Source organism: Meleagris gallopavo, chromosome 12 (assembly GCF_000146605.3).
Source record: "Meleagris gallopavo isolate NT-WF06-2002-E0010 breed Aviagen turkey brand Nicholas breeding stock chromosome 12, Turkey_5.1, whole genome shotgun sequence".
NCBI classification, from domain to species: domain Eukaryota; kingdom Metazoa; phylum Chordata; class Aves; order Galliformes; family Phasianidae; genus Meleagris; species Meleagris gallopavo.
Window position 1 is genome coordinate 12,371,994 of NC_015022.2, and position 12,075 is coordinate 12,384,068.

Here is a 12,075-nt window from a genome sequence, read left to right on the forward strand (position 1 = left end):
GGTGGGGGTGGGTTGGGGTTGGACTGGGTGATCCTGGTGATCACTTCCAACCTTAACAATTCCATGAAATCACACGCCAGACTCACTGTGCAAGGCTGCCACAAACCCAAACGTCAGCCCTTAACTCTTGCAGTGCCAGGACCTCACCTCCTCCTGGGCAGCCCGAAATTGGATGGCGCTCTCCATGTGCCGCTTGGTGATGCCGCTCCAGCGGGTGCGAAAGTCCACGATGGGCAGCAGGGGCAGGACATATTTGTCATAAATGACGTCCCCATCGTAGCTAACGATGGAGCAGCGTGCCAGCTCGCTCTGCCTGCCCCGGGGGCCCGCGCCTACCATCTCACAGTCAATGGCCACGTACTTGTTGGGACGCGGGAGGCACGGCTGGAGCCCCGTGATGGTGTTACCCATGGACGTCCCGGAGCACGTCACCTCCGGGGAGGTGGATGGTGACACGGACAGCCCCAGCTTGGAGACCTTCCAGCCACGTGGCGTCACATTGCTGAGGCTACCCGGGGGTCCCTGAGTGCCCAACCGACGGCGGGGTCTCAGCAGCCCCCTCTGCTCCAGCAGAGCCCGCCGCTCCATGAAGCGCTGGTGCCTGCGGCTCCTCTTCTTGCTGCCGGGACCCTGCGGCGTCATCCTAGGGCTGGGGGACCCGGCGGGACCATGGGTGCGTTTTGGGGTAGGCACAGAGGCTTTGGGGAGCAGCAGCGGGGTCATTTGGCCTTTTCCTGGAGACAGGCCTGCGGGGAGCACAGGGCTGTGAGTGCCCCGCAGCCCCGGAACAGGGCCTCCTCTCTAAATACACTCTCTGACTGCCTATCCCGTTTCCAGCCCCACTGTCCCTCCCACCTCCCTATCACCGCGCACCCCCCCCCCAACGCTCCTGTCTGCCTATTGCCGGGCCCCTACTCTCCCCATTCCCCAGCCCCAAACCTCTACCCGCCCCTTTACCCAATCCCAGACCAGTCTGCCCCATCTCCCAACCCAGGGCCCATACTCCCACCCTGCCCCCCCCACCACCCGGCCCACACCCCTCACCCACCTCAGGTCGGCACAGCTCCCACGTGTCCGGCCCGGAAGCTGCCGCGTTCACATGCCCGGGCAAGTTCTGACGTGACCACGCCCCCTCTGCCTTTCCATTGGCTGTGTATGAGAGGTAATTTGCATACGAGGGGCGGGATTGGTGCGTCACCGCGGAGGGGCGGGGCTTCCCGCTCCACGGTAATATGGCGCTACTGCGCATCGTGCGTGCGGTGCTTTGGGTGTAGGATGGATCGGCTATGGGGTGCTGCGGCTACGAGGTGTTTTGGCTACGGTGTGTGCCAGCTCCGGCTTAAATAGGCGTTCTTGGTTCTGAGGGTAATGTGGGCAGTGGAGCAGGTCTCCGCGTAGGAGTTGTGGGTGCCCCGTCCCTGGAGGTGCACAGGGCTGTGCTGGGTGGGGCTGATGGGTGCCGAGCAGTGCATGGCTGGGGGTTGGAACTTGACTTTAGGATCCCTTCCGACTCAGCTGTTCTGTGCTTCTCTTTTGGCTGTAGGGTAGCCTGTATGTACCCTGTAATGCAGGGAGCTGCTGTTGGGATGGTGTCAGAGCTGAGGGGCCGTGATGTGGGCTGCAGGTCCTTGGGGGCACTTCCCAGCAGCGGGGCAGCTCCAAGTGCAGCAGCGGAGGTGTTTCAGACCGACCTCTCGTTGCTTTGCTCTGGGTTTTCACCAAAGCAACGTTCGAGGTGATCAGAAGTGGAGAAGGATCCAGGAGCAGCCCAGCCGCTGTGCTCACCTTGGGGCTGGGAGACTCCTGCAGCGCCGGAGAGGCCGTGCGCCCTAAGGCAGACTGTGACTTGTTGTGGTGGGATGAGCCATACAACAACAAAATCACTAGTCTTCCAGAGGGCACCGCGGCCATCCTCGTCCCGTAAGCACCGTTGTAGGGATGCAGGATGAGTGTCCTCACCCTCTGCCTCCTTTCTGCTCCATTCTGCCTGGTCAGAAAGGTAAGGTTGGAATCACCGTTTAATTTTTCCTTGTATTTTTGTGGCTTTCATTCTGCCTAGTAAACCTCTTCCTCAAACCCAGCCCTTTTGTGTTTTGCCTCCCTTTGTTCTGTTCCACCTGCTCAGCTAATTAATTCCCTCTAATGAGAGCAGCTGGAGTGTCCCAGCACAACTTGTTAAGGAGCCTGGGCAGGTGTTTTTGCAGAGATTTCTGCTCGGCTCAGTTATTTTTGGTGGAAGTGCAGTGCAGTTCTTGGGGTTGGCTCCTTGGTGCTTTTAGGGTCTCCCAGCTTGGTGTTCACCCCATGGCACCATGCAGCTGCAGCCCCAGAAGCACTGCTGCTGGATGCCTGGTTGAGGCTGGAGCACCGGGAGCCCCCTGTGCCTGTCAGTGGGGTGGCTGATGGCATCCCTTTGGGACATCTCTGTTGTACACAGGAGCCACTCAGCCTTGTTTTCCTCTAGTATCACCATTTATTGCTGCAGCCTTTGCTCAGCCAGTTCCTTCCCAGGAGCTTTGCAGGATGTGTTTTGCCCTAAAACCCTTGTGCTCGTGTTGAAACCTTGGTAAGAACATGAAGGGCATTGGAAAAGAAAAGCATTTTTCTTCTGGTTTTACAGATCAGGTTGCAGGTGAATAGCAGCACCCTTTGTCTCCATCAAAGTCAGAAAAGTCAAGATTGCTTTAAATTGATCCACATGAGTGTCCCTCCAATCCCACTGACCCTGGGTTAGCAGTGGACTGTGCTTATCCTCAACACAGAGGGAGGAAGAGTTGCAAAGGAGCAAAAAGGACTGTCCAGTACAAGGGAGAATATGGGAAGCCAGGTGGGAAGGAGATGCTGAGGGGAGCCCCCTTGGAGAGTTGTGGCGTGGGGCACAGTGCTGCTGGCACTGCTCTGGGTGTTTCAGTGCTGCAGAGCACACGGGAGCCCAGGGATATTTCTGCAGCATTTATGCTATTGGAAATAATAACAAAATCAGTAAAACTCGGGACGGATCATGGAGTGAATAACAGGGTGAATGCGCGGGATGAATAATTTACGAGGCTGGCCCTGCTCCAAGCTTGGGCTCAGATTGAGCACCGGGTGGCTGTGTCCCCCTCCTGCCCCTGCAAGAAGAGCCTTTGGGTTGTTCTTTGGGCAAGGTGTTCTGCCCCTGGCTGTCCCTACTCATGCCTGCAGGGTTTTCTGCCGGGATCCCTTTGAGAGGATTTCAGTGATTGGTATCTAACTTGGGGCTTTGCAGAGGGTGCCCATGGGTGGCTGCGGGCTGACAGATGCATTTGTCCTCTGTCCTCCCCCGTCCCCAGCTGTTTCCCTGCTCGCATGTGGTGGCTGCAGGCATAGGGATGGGATGTTTGGGATGGGAGCTGAGCGCACACCAAGTCCCTGCGCTGGGAGGCGGCAGCGGCGGCCAATTAATGTGATCATGTTTATGAATGCGAATCAGCAATTCCAGGTGAAGTCCCTGAGCGTCGTGCTGAGATGAACAAAGCTGCTCGCCCAGCCAGGACCCCTGCCAGCACCAGTACATCCCTGCTGTGACTCCAAAATGTCTCATTTCCCAATTCCAGCCTCAACGCGTCTCCATTTCTCCTATTAACCACCTGCGTGCTGCTGGCCGTCCCCATTCCCTTCCCTCTCCCCAGGGTTGGGGACATCCTATGGCCGTGGGGACAGCGGGTGGGGGGCTCGGGGTGATGCTGCTACGGGTCCACGGGGCAGCGGGAAAGCAAACCCAGCCCACCCTGCTTTGCTGGCTCGCCCCCAGGAGAGCAGTAAGCAATTAGGGGCTGCACGGAGGCTTCATTATAGCTCTGTCATGGCCTCGTTTGATGAGACATTTTATTGCCAAACTTATTAAAAGTGAAACGTGCAGTTTCTGCGCAGCAATTTCCTGTCTGTGGCGATAAGCCAGGCTGTGCCTGCTGTGTAATAAACTGTTATTTTTATATATGGCCCTGGCTGGGGTGGTGGGGAGGAGAGAGGGCCTGTCTAGTGTTAATTGCTACGGTTAATGAGATCTATTTTGGGATTTAGGCACAAGGTGGTGCTGCCCTCCCCTGCCATCGCTCTGTGGCTGCGGTGCCTCCAGTGACTTTGTGCTCTGGGTGTGGGGACAGGGTCGGCTTCCCCCTTTTTCACCCTTCTCTTCCTCCTCCTTCCCCCAAAATACTGGTCCTGATCCTGACCATCTAGATGCACCCAGCCCCAAACCCTCGACTAGAAGTTATAGAATCACAGAATGGCTTAGGGCTGCCCAGAGCCCCATCCAACCTGGCCTTGAGCTCCTGCAGGGATGGGGCACCCACAGCTCTGGGCAAGTCACCCATCTGCAGTGAACCCCCTGTTATGCACTTGCATTGAGTTGTTCTACTCAATGAGAGTCAGGAATTGGACTTGCTGATTCTTACGATTCCCTTCTTATCTGGAGTACTTTATGATTTTATCCTATGCTTTGTGCACGGATGAACAAGGAGGTGCTCCTAGAGGGGATGTGACTCACAATCCCAATGTCCCCTGTGCTACACCACTGGTCCTACCAGAGTACCCCAGCATCCCCATTGCATCCCCCTCCTGTGGGACTGCCTTTCCTAAAATGCAGCACCTGATAAATGTCATCTTGCTCTGTCAGAAACAAAATGTCCTCTCCAGGTGTGCATCTCTATTTAATTACATCTTTTTAATATGTTCTGAATGGAAACTTTTCTTTAAAACGGAACGTATCAAATTGAGTTTACAAAAATGCTGATTATTGTTATTTTTTCATAGCTGGCCAAAGATACCCATTGAATTCAATCTGGGCCACTCCACTTTTCCTGATAAACAATTAGTCAGAAAAATTTCTCTTGGCTCAGGGAGTCGTGCAAGTTATTTGTCAGCAGCCAAAGCCCTGTTGGGTGTTTCCCATATGACTTCTCTTCTTAACAGCAGCTTTATTGGTCTGGGAATTAACGACGGAAAACGCGATACTTGCTATTCATTGCAGCCATCCAAAATGCCACTCATCTCATCAGGCTGCAGAAGCAAAGCAAAGCGCTCTCAGGGCTCCCACATCCCTGCGTGCCACCGCCGTGCAGCAGTGTCACCCCAATTTGCTCCCCCCGGGGTTGAGAGACCACACCAAGTTCCCTGTCCCCATCCCTGTCCCCGATCCCTTCCCAGCCCCTTGCTGGGTGAACTCCCTCCATCATCAGCCCCGGCCCTCGTTAATTTGTATTGCAGCGTGTATCGTGGGCTGACGTGTAATTAGAGCTCCTGAAGCCTGTCTCATGCTGTAATTGCCATGACAGGGGCCACAGCATATCCGCTTGTTAATTAGTAAACCACAATATCCCGGGGGCTCGTTGAGAGCTGCCTTAATTGTATTTCAGCTGGAACAGAGGGATAATTACCCTTCGCTAGCGCTGCCACTTTTTAATACTTTAGAAATAAATAAATAAATAAATAGAAAGAAAAACCCAAACTGAGCTCCTTTTCCTCCTGGCAGCCTCTTCTTCACCCTTTGGAACACCCTGACCTGGTTTTGCTGCATCCTCCAAAGCGATGGTGCCTGAGTTTCCTTTGCCAGAGTTTGGCCGTATGTGGGCTGGATGTCACCAACCAGCGTTGTTTTCAGTGCAAAAACTTCAGGAGGATCCAGGCAATGGGATTCCTCAAATAAAAAAAAGCATCCCTTCTGTTTGCGCGTGCAATGGGCTGCTCAGGGTACTGCTGCAGCTCTGGCTGTTGGGGCTCTAGTACACCCGTGTACTTGCTTGGAATGCTGTTTTTACTGGGAATTTCATCCTGACTTGTGTTTCACATCCTCAATGTGCTTGGAGTGCCATCCTTGTGGAAGACTTCGGTGCGCTTGACTGCAGAGCCCCAGCGTTGGGGGATCTGGAGGTGGATCACCTTCTTCTAAACCCCCTTTGTGGCAAATCTCGTCTCTTTATTTGGCTGATAGCTTTTTGGGACCTGGCTAAAAGCTTCGCCATCCTTTGACGTGCAAGGTGTCCTGTGGGGTACGGAGGTGGTGAGGCTCAGCACTGCAGTCAGCTCTTGGCTGCTCCAGGGTCTTTGGGGAAGGTGAATCCGAGGAGCAATGCTAACATGCAGCATCCATCTTTTTCCTTCTGCTTCTCCCCCAGCCAACACAAAGAGCCCGGCATCAGCAGCCCTGCGAATTCCTGCTGTTCCAAAAGTTATATAATGGGCAACCGACCTCTGTGAGACGGTTTGTGAATTGGTTGAAATAACAGGCCTGGCTCTCTCCTGGGAAGCTATATGGAGGTCAGCCTTGAAGAAAAGAGCGGTACAGCAGCTCCAAGCATTAGCAAGAAGAAATAACTGAAGCAGAGAGACTTGAACGTAATTACAGCCTAAGAGCTGCGATGGGAACTCAGCGACCTGAGCCCGTCTCCTGGACTTCAGTGCAATCAACAGATTGACACCACCAGCTCGTGAAGGCTGGTTTCTGGAAGTCGTGCAGTGGTGCTGAATGCCAGAGCAGGTGGAGAAGCAGCACAGGTGGCTGTTCCAAAGGCTGGAGCTAGGAAAGGGTCTCAAATGCCATGGAAGAAGCAGATGGAGGCAACCACTGGAACGCTCCGTGCTTAATTGAGGGCACCTTCAAGGGTGAGCGCGAGGTGGCTGCCCACCACTGGGATGCTCTGCTGCTGCCATGTGAGTCGCTGTCATTAGAACCAGGAATGGAGTTTATAGCTGAGTAACCACAACAACTTTGCACAAATTAAACAACATACTGCAGGTTAATTAGATTTCTTACTGCTGCCTCAATTAACTTAGCCCTGTCATCTGCTGTCAGAAGTGGATGGAGACCCTTTGAAATTCATGGGCTCTATCGTTGAGAGATGGGAATGGGAAAACCTCTCCCTGGGCAACCACACCTGTGAGAGATGTGTTTGCATGGATGGGCATCTTCTGTGCTTGGAAACCCCTTTGTGTGACAGGGGAGAGCAGCAGGAGATGCATTTGTCCTCCACCAGCATAGTGACCAAGGAGGATTTCCCCTCTGGTATTTCAAACTCACCTTGTCATAAGACAATACTTAAAAAAAAAAAAGCAAAAAACATATCTGGAGGTAAAGTTCTTTTTTTTTTTTCCTTCTTTTTTAATCATTCCACACGACGCTGTGTGAATGCAAATAAATAAAAGGGCCCCCTATGAAAACATCTGAGAATGCTGGTTTGTATTTTTAAACCAATTTCCTTCGACTGTGTCGGGGCCTGTTTTGTGTTTGCTCGACAATTATGTGGCTAATGAGGACAGCCACAGCTACATTAGGCAGGATTAGGAAGAATAAGGCTACAAATGCTTCAGTGTTTAAGACAACCACTGACTAATGGGGGGTAGGAGGGCATGCCCCTGGAGCAGGCAGCTCCTCACAGGGTTTCTTACGCTGCTTGGTTGGGCAGGAGGGAAGGGGAAGAGCAGGAGTGACAAGGGGGGTTCTAGTCCCATCTGCTGAGGGGTGACCATGCATGTGGGATAGGAGGAAGCTCAGGGTGCAAAGCAAAATACTTCATCCTCAATGCCCTCCTCACAAAGAGAGCTTTGTTGAATGGCCGGGACAGAGACATAAACCTGGAAGAGACTGTACTGAATGCTCACGAACCAACTCAAAAAATGAGCAGCTGTGGTTGTACCAAGAGCCCTGCTTCTCCAACAGCATCGTGGCTTAGGTGTGTTCATCACAAGAGAAGGTAACTGGAGGCACCTCTCCCTGACAGTGGTAAGGGGGAGCACAGCTCTGCAGAATGGTTGAGGTGGCATGGTCCCTGCTCTTCCTCTCTTTCCGTTGCCATTGCGATGCCTGTTGCCAATTCTCCAGCTGCTTAACTGGCCCCAATGCTTGGTCTCGTTGCCATGATCCCACAGTCTGTAGGGTTGCACTAATCCTCCAGCCAAGGAGAGGTGCCTGCAGCTCGAGGAGACCCCACAGAGACCCCAGTCCCACAGGGCTGTTTTCACTAGCTGCAGACCACGGTACCTTGGGGGCCACGCCTGCCCCTCCCCTGTCCCCAATGTGTCCACAGTGCCTGTGCCTGTGAACTGATTTCCTGAAGAAGATGGCACGGGTGCTGAAGAGCCTCCCTTGAGTGCAGCAACTGAGTTGCACTTCGAAAGACTAATTTACGCCCTAATTGGTGTGGAAACGAATGCCAGAAAGCACTGGAATATCGAGAAGTGAAGCTCTCCATCTTGGCTTCCTTCAGGGAAATGGTCTTAATTAAGAGCCTGTCTTGCAAAGAGAGATAATTTCCAGCTCTGTGTTACGATAGGAGCCAGGATGAAGGTTGCAGCTGATACCATCTTCTCCTCACTGGCTGTTGCACAGTGAGGGCAAAGCTGGGTGCAGGTTTCTCTGACAACTTCATCTTGTGCCCAGCACCCTATGCATCCCATGAGCTTGAGCTCCTTCCTCACCCAGTGGACATCCCTATGACCCTTGTAGCTGCATTAGGGCTCCCAAAGAACCTGTTTGTCCTCCCATCACCAGGTCCCATCACAAGAGGCTGCACCAGCTGCACAAGACCATTGTAGCAGCCCGAGCCACACCGGCTCTGGCGTTGACTTCATGCCTACAATCTCCACCAATATTTGCATTGCGGCTGTGCAAACTTTGCGCCATTCATTGACAGCCCTCGGGCTGCAGCGGGGCTTTTCCCTGCTGTATTTGCTCTGGTTCCCTGCTGTATTTGCTCTGGGTAAGCAGTGGTTTCCCTCTCCCCATGGCCCCTAGCTGCCTTCCAGCCTCAGCACCGCTGGTCCCATCACCGCTGCCTGCAGAGCACGGCTGGCACAGAGACACCCCAGCCCCTTCCCCATGGCCCCGCTGTGCACAGCTGTTCCCTTAGAAATAGCTGTTGCCATGGTTTTTCCAAAGAAAACACATCTCCCCCCACATCCCCCTCCCCGTTCCCCACCGCCACCGCTCCCCACCGCCTTAACCTTGTGACAGCAGCTATGACGCGGCTCCCGCAGAAAGGCCACTTGGTGTAGCCATGGTAACAATTAGCTTTCTCTTGCTTTTCCCTCGGGTGATGGGTGCGAGGCAGACCCGTGGCTGCTCTCCTGCAGTGGGAGCTACCCCCAGCCCCACAGTGGAGCATGCTAGCTGCGTCCCTCGCTTGGACACAGCTGTCTTGGGTGCCATGGACACATCCTACACAAGTTCTAAACATCTCCATGGGGTTCCACCAACCGCTGCAGGAGCTGAATGCTAGGAGATGGGGAAAAGCACCTCCCAAGCATAGGAGAAGGAAGGAGGGAGGAGATGGAAGGGGGCTCCAAGGGAAGGAGCATTGCAAGGGAAGGCTGGGAGCTGGCCAGGATTTTGGCCATCCATTTGGCCCAGGGTAGGATGCATGCTCCAATTCAGTGCCTCCCAGCAGCAGTTGGGTAAACACAGTGCAAAGCTGCTCCCTGTGTGTAGCAGAGTCACAGCTGCTGACTGCAGCAACTAAAATAAGCGTTTCCCTGCTTTTTATTCCTCTGAGCCCGGCAGAGCCCACTCAGCCCCAGGAGTGGAGCTGGAGTCTATTCTTAGCCCTGCAGAACCTCGCAGAGCTGGGAGGGAGAGGGAGTCTCTGCATGGAGTGGGTATCACTGTTTTAACACCATCCTATCCCCAGAGCCTTGCCTGGCCCCAGGAAGGCACTGAGATCCATAGGATGTTGATGTTTGGCCAAGGAGGATTTGGGAAGAAAGCAGAAGCAGGGATACCCCAGCACAACTCTCAGCATCGCTGCAGGATTCGGCATCCCCAAGGAGTGGCTGCAATGCAGGTGGCTTTCAGAGGGTGCAAAGCTGCTTTTCTTCCCACTGAAGTGGGCACGGGGTGAATCAGAAAAGCTCGGCTCACAGCTGCCTTTGCCCCCAGGAAGGGAGATTTAAGGGGAGTTTTGCACCGCCCTCACTGAGAGTCACCCCTCTGCCGAGACACAGCCATGAGATGTTTTTGCCCATCCCAACCCTCCCCAGTGATTTCAACGTGTGCTGCAGCCCATGGCACCTGGAGGACCACTGCCAGCATCATGTCATCCCCCAGCATCACACCTACATCACCCCAGGCATCGTGCTCTGAAATGTGGGGTGATGAGGGATGACTCCGTGGACACAGTGCACACAGCTGGTCGCACACGCTCCAACCATCATCCATGGGGACAACCCTTGGGACAGGAGCAGGGATGGGGAGAAGGCAGGGATGGGGAGAAGGCAGGGATACAGGCAGTGCTGGAGGAGAAGAAGCCCCAGCTCCATAGCAACAGGTACTCGCCGTGTAATGGAGTCCTTTCCGCTCGGCCTCCGCAGCCGTCAGCCTTATTCGCATGGCCATAAATAATTCAATTTTCTCATTCACACACATGAATGCTGCGGGCCGGGGCTCCGGGTGCACTCAGCCTCCATCTGTCCAGGGGGGAAGGGGAAGGCAGGACTCGATAATAGACTCCGGCGTTTGTTTAACATGGATGAGTGTGGGCAGATGGCCTGGGGATGGGGAGGAGGTGGGGGATGCTCCGTGGCATCCTCAAAGTCCCCATGTTTAGCCCAGTCCCTTGTGCTAGGTGAGGAGGAGAGGAGAGCGGGGACAAGATCTGGTGCATCCAAATCAGCATCTCTGTTAGAGACAAGCATGTTTTGGATGGGAGAGTGCTAGGTGCATTTGGATTGCCTTTGGAGCATCCCACTGGGGAGATGTCCTAAGGATTTGAACATCAGGGTCAGCCCTATCCCTGGTGGTTTGGGTGCAGGAGCTGCTCCCAACATGAGATACTTTGTCTGGAGATGGCGTTGGCCATGCAATGGGAGATGTTCTGTGCCACAGCTGCTGTTCCACACCATGTCCTGCTCTTTGGGCGGGCAGCCCCAACCCCTGCCTTGGGCACAGAGTAACAGCCCTGGAGAAGGAGAGCAGCCCGGCAATGAGCGAGCTCCATACCACCCTCTCCCAAGGGACCGTGGGGAGGCCTGACGAGAGAAAACAATCTAATTAGTGGGGTTCATAGGCTACACACATGCCGTGGGGGGCTGAGATGTGAGGGACAGTTATCACTGCCATCACCATCTCTGCAGGTTTAGCATCACCTGGTCCAATGCGTGCCACAAAAACGTGGGCTAAGAGATGAGACCATGCAGCGACATCACTGTCGGCCACCCACACACTGGGGTCCCTCTGCAGGAGTGGTGTCTGCGGGAGGAGGTGGGATGGAACTGGCTGACGCGCGGATGTGCTGAGAGCCGCCACGTATTTGGGTATAGCACGTGTGTACGGATGTGTATTTGGGTGTGCTCACACACAGACACAAATTCTCTTTGGGAATTGGAGCCTTGGAATGGGCTCTTGCAGATATCAGCAATTCTGGCCAGCCTGCACTCCACCGCTTTCCCTGCCTGTTGTGTTTCCCCTACTTGCTCCATGTATCCATCTAGGCAGACCACGGTTCTTTTCAGCTCAACTCCAGCCTCCTGCACAGTTAAGATTATATCCACACAGTACATGCCCCATGCATGATCCCAAGTCTCCCTCAGGCACCCCAGCACCACAGAGTGGTCAACCAGGCAGGTCAGTGACCCCCCTGTGCTGCTCGCTACACTGGGAGGGCAGGGATGTTCTGCTCCATCATGCCACCTCCTTCCTCTTATACATGGGGGTTCCCCAGGGGTCTCGCCCTTCTCTGCACGGTGCAACTGTGCACTCTGCTGTGGGATGGACAGATGTGCAGACACCATGGTGCCATGTCTTGAGGTTGTCACTCAGTTTCTATCTACCCAACAATTGGTATCGTCTCTTCCACTCCAAACCCAGGCCCAGCCCAAGCTCTTACCATCTTCTACCATCACTTCTCTGCATCCCAGGATGCGGGGAGCCAACTTCTCTCTGTGGGGCTCATCCTTGGATTTGGCCCCATTTCTCAAGACTGGGCTGTAGAATCACATGGTTCCATTCCTACCCCGCATAGTTCCCATCCCTTGCTGCCCGGAAGAATTTCTCCTGTTCCCTCACTCCCATTACGAGGCTGCTGGCTCTTTGGTGGTGGGGTCCAATGCAGCCCCCATGGACTTGGG

General features: G+C 54.3%; 1 protein-coding gene and 1 long non-coding RNA gene across 3 annotated transcripts in view; one reads left to right on the forward strand and one right to left on the reverse strand.

The window, feature by feature from the left end:
- The window catches only part of AEN (apoptosis enhancing nuclease), a 2,605-nt gene extending 1,466 nt beyond the window's left edge, over window positions 1-1,139 (reverse strand). The window contains exons 1-2 of the mRNA XM_010717484.3: window positions 1,049-1,139; window positions 148-746 (exon numbers count right to left, since the gene is read on the reverse strand). Of these exons, the coding sequence (XP_010715786.1) occupies window positions 148-723 (576 nt within the window). The 5' untranslated portion in view covers window positions 724-746; window positions 1,049-1,139. The remainder of the gene's footprint in view (window positions 1-147; window positions 747-1,048) is intronic.
- Window positions 1,140-1,203: 64 nt separating this feature from the next.
- On the forward strand, window positions 1,204-7,076 carry LOC109369641. 2 transcript variants are annotated; one of them, XR_004161062.1, is made up of 2 exons: window positions 1,204-1,999; window positions 6,135-7,076. It is a non-coding gene; the product is annotated as an uncharacterized LOC109369641 (long non-coding RNA). The 2 variants fall into 2 exon arrangements; XR_002118958.2 differs by having other exon boundaries at window positions 1,236-1,999; window positions 5,492-7,076.
- Window positions 7,077-12,075: the final 4,999 nt, after the last annotated feature.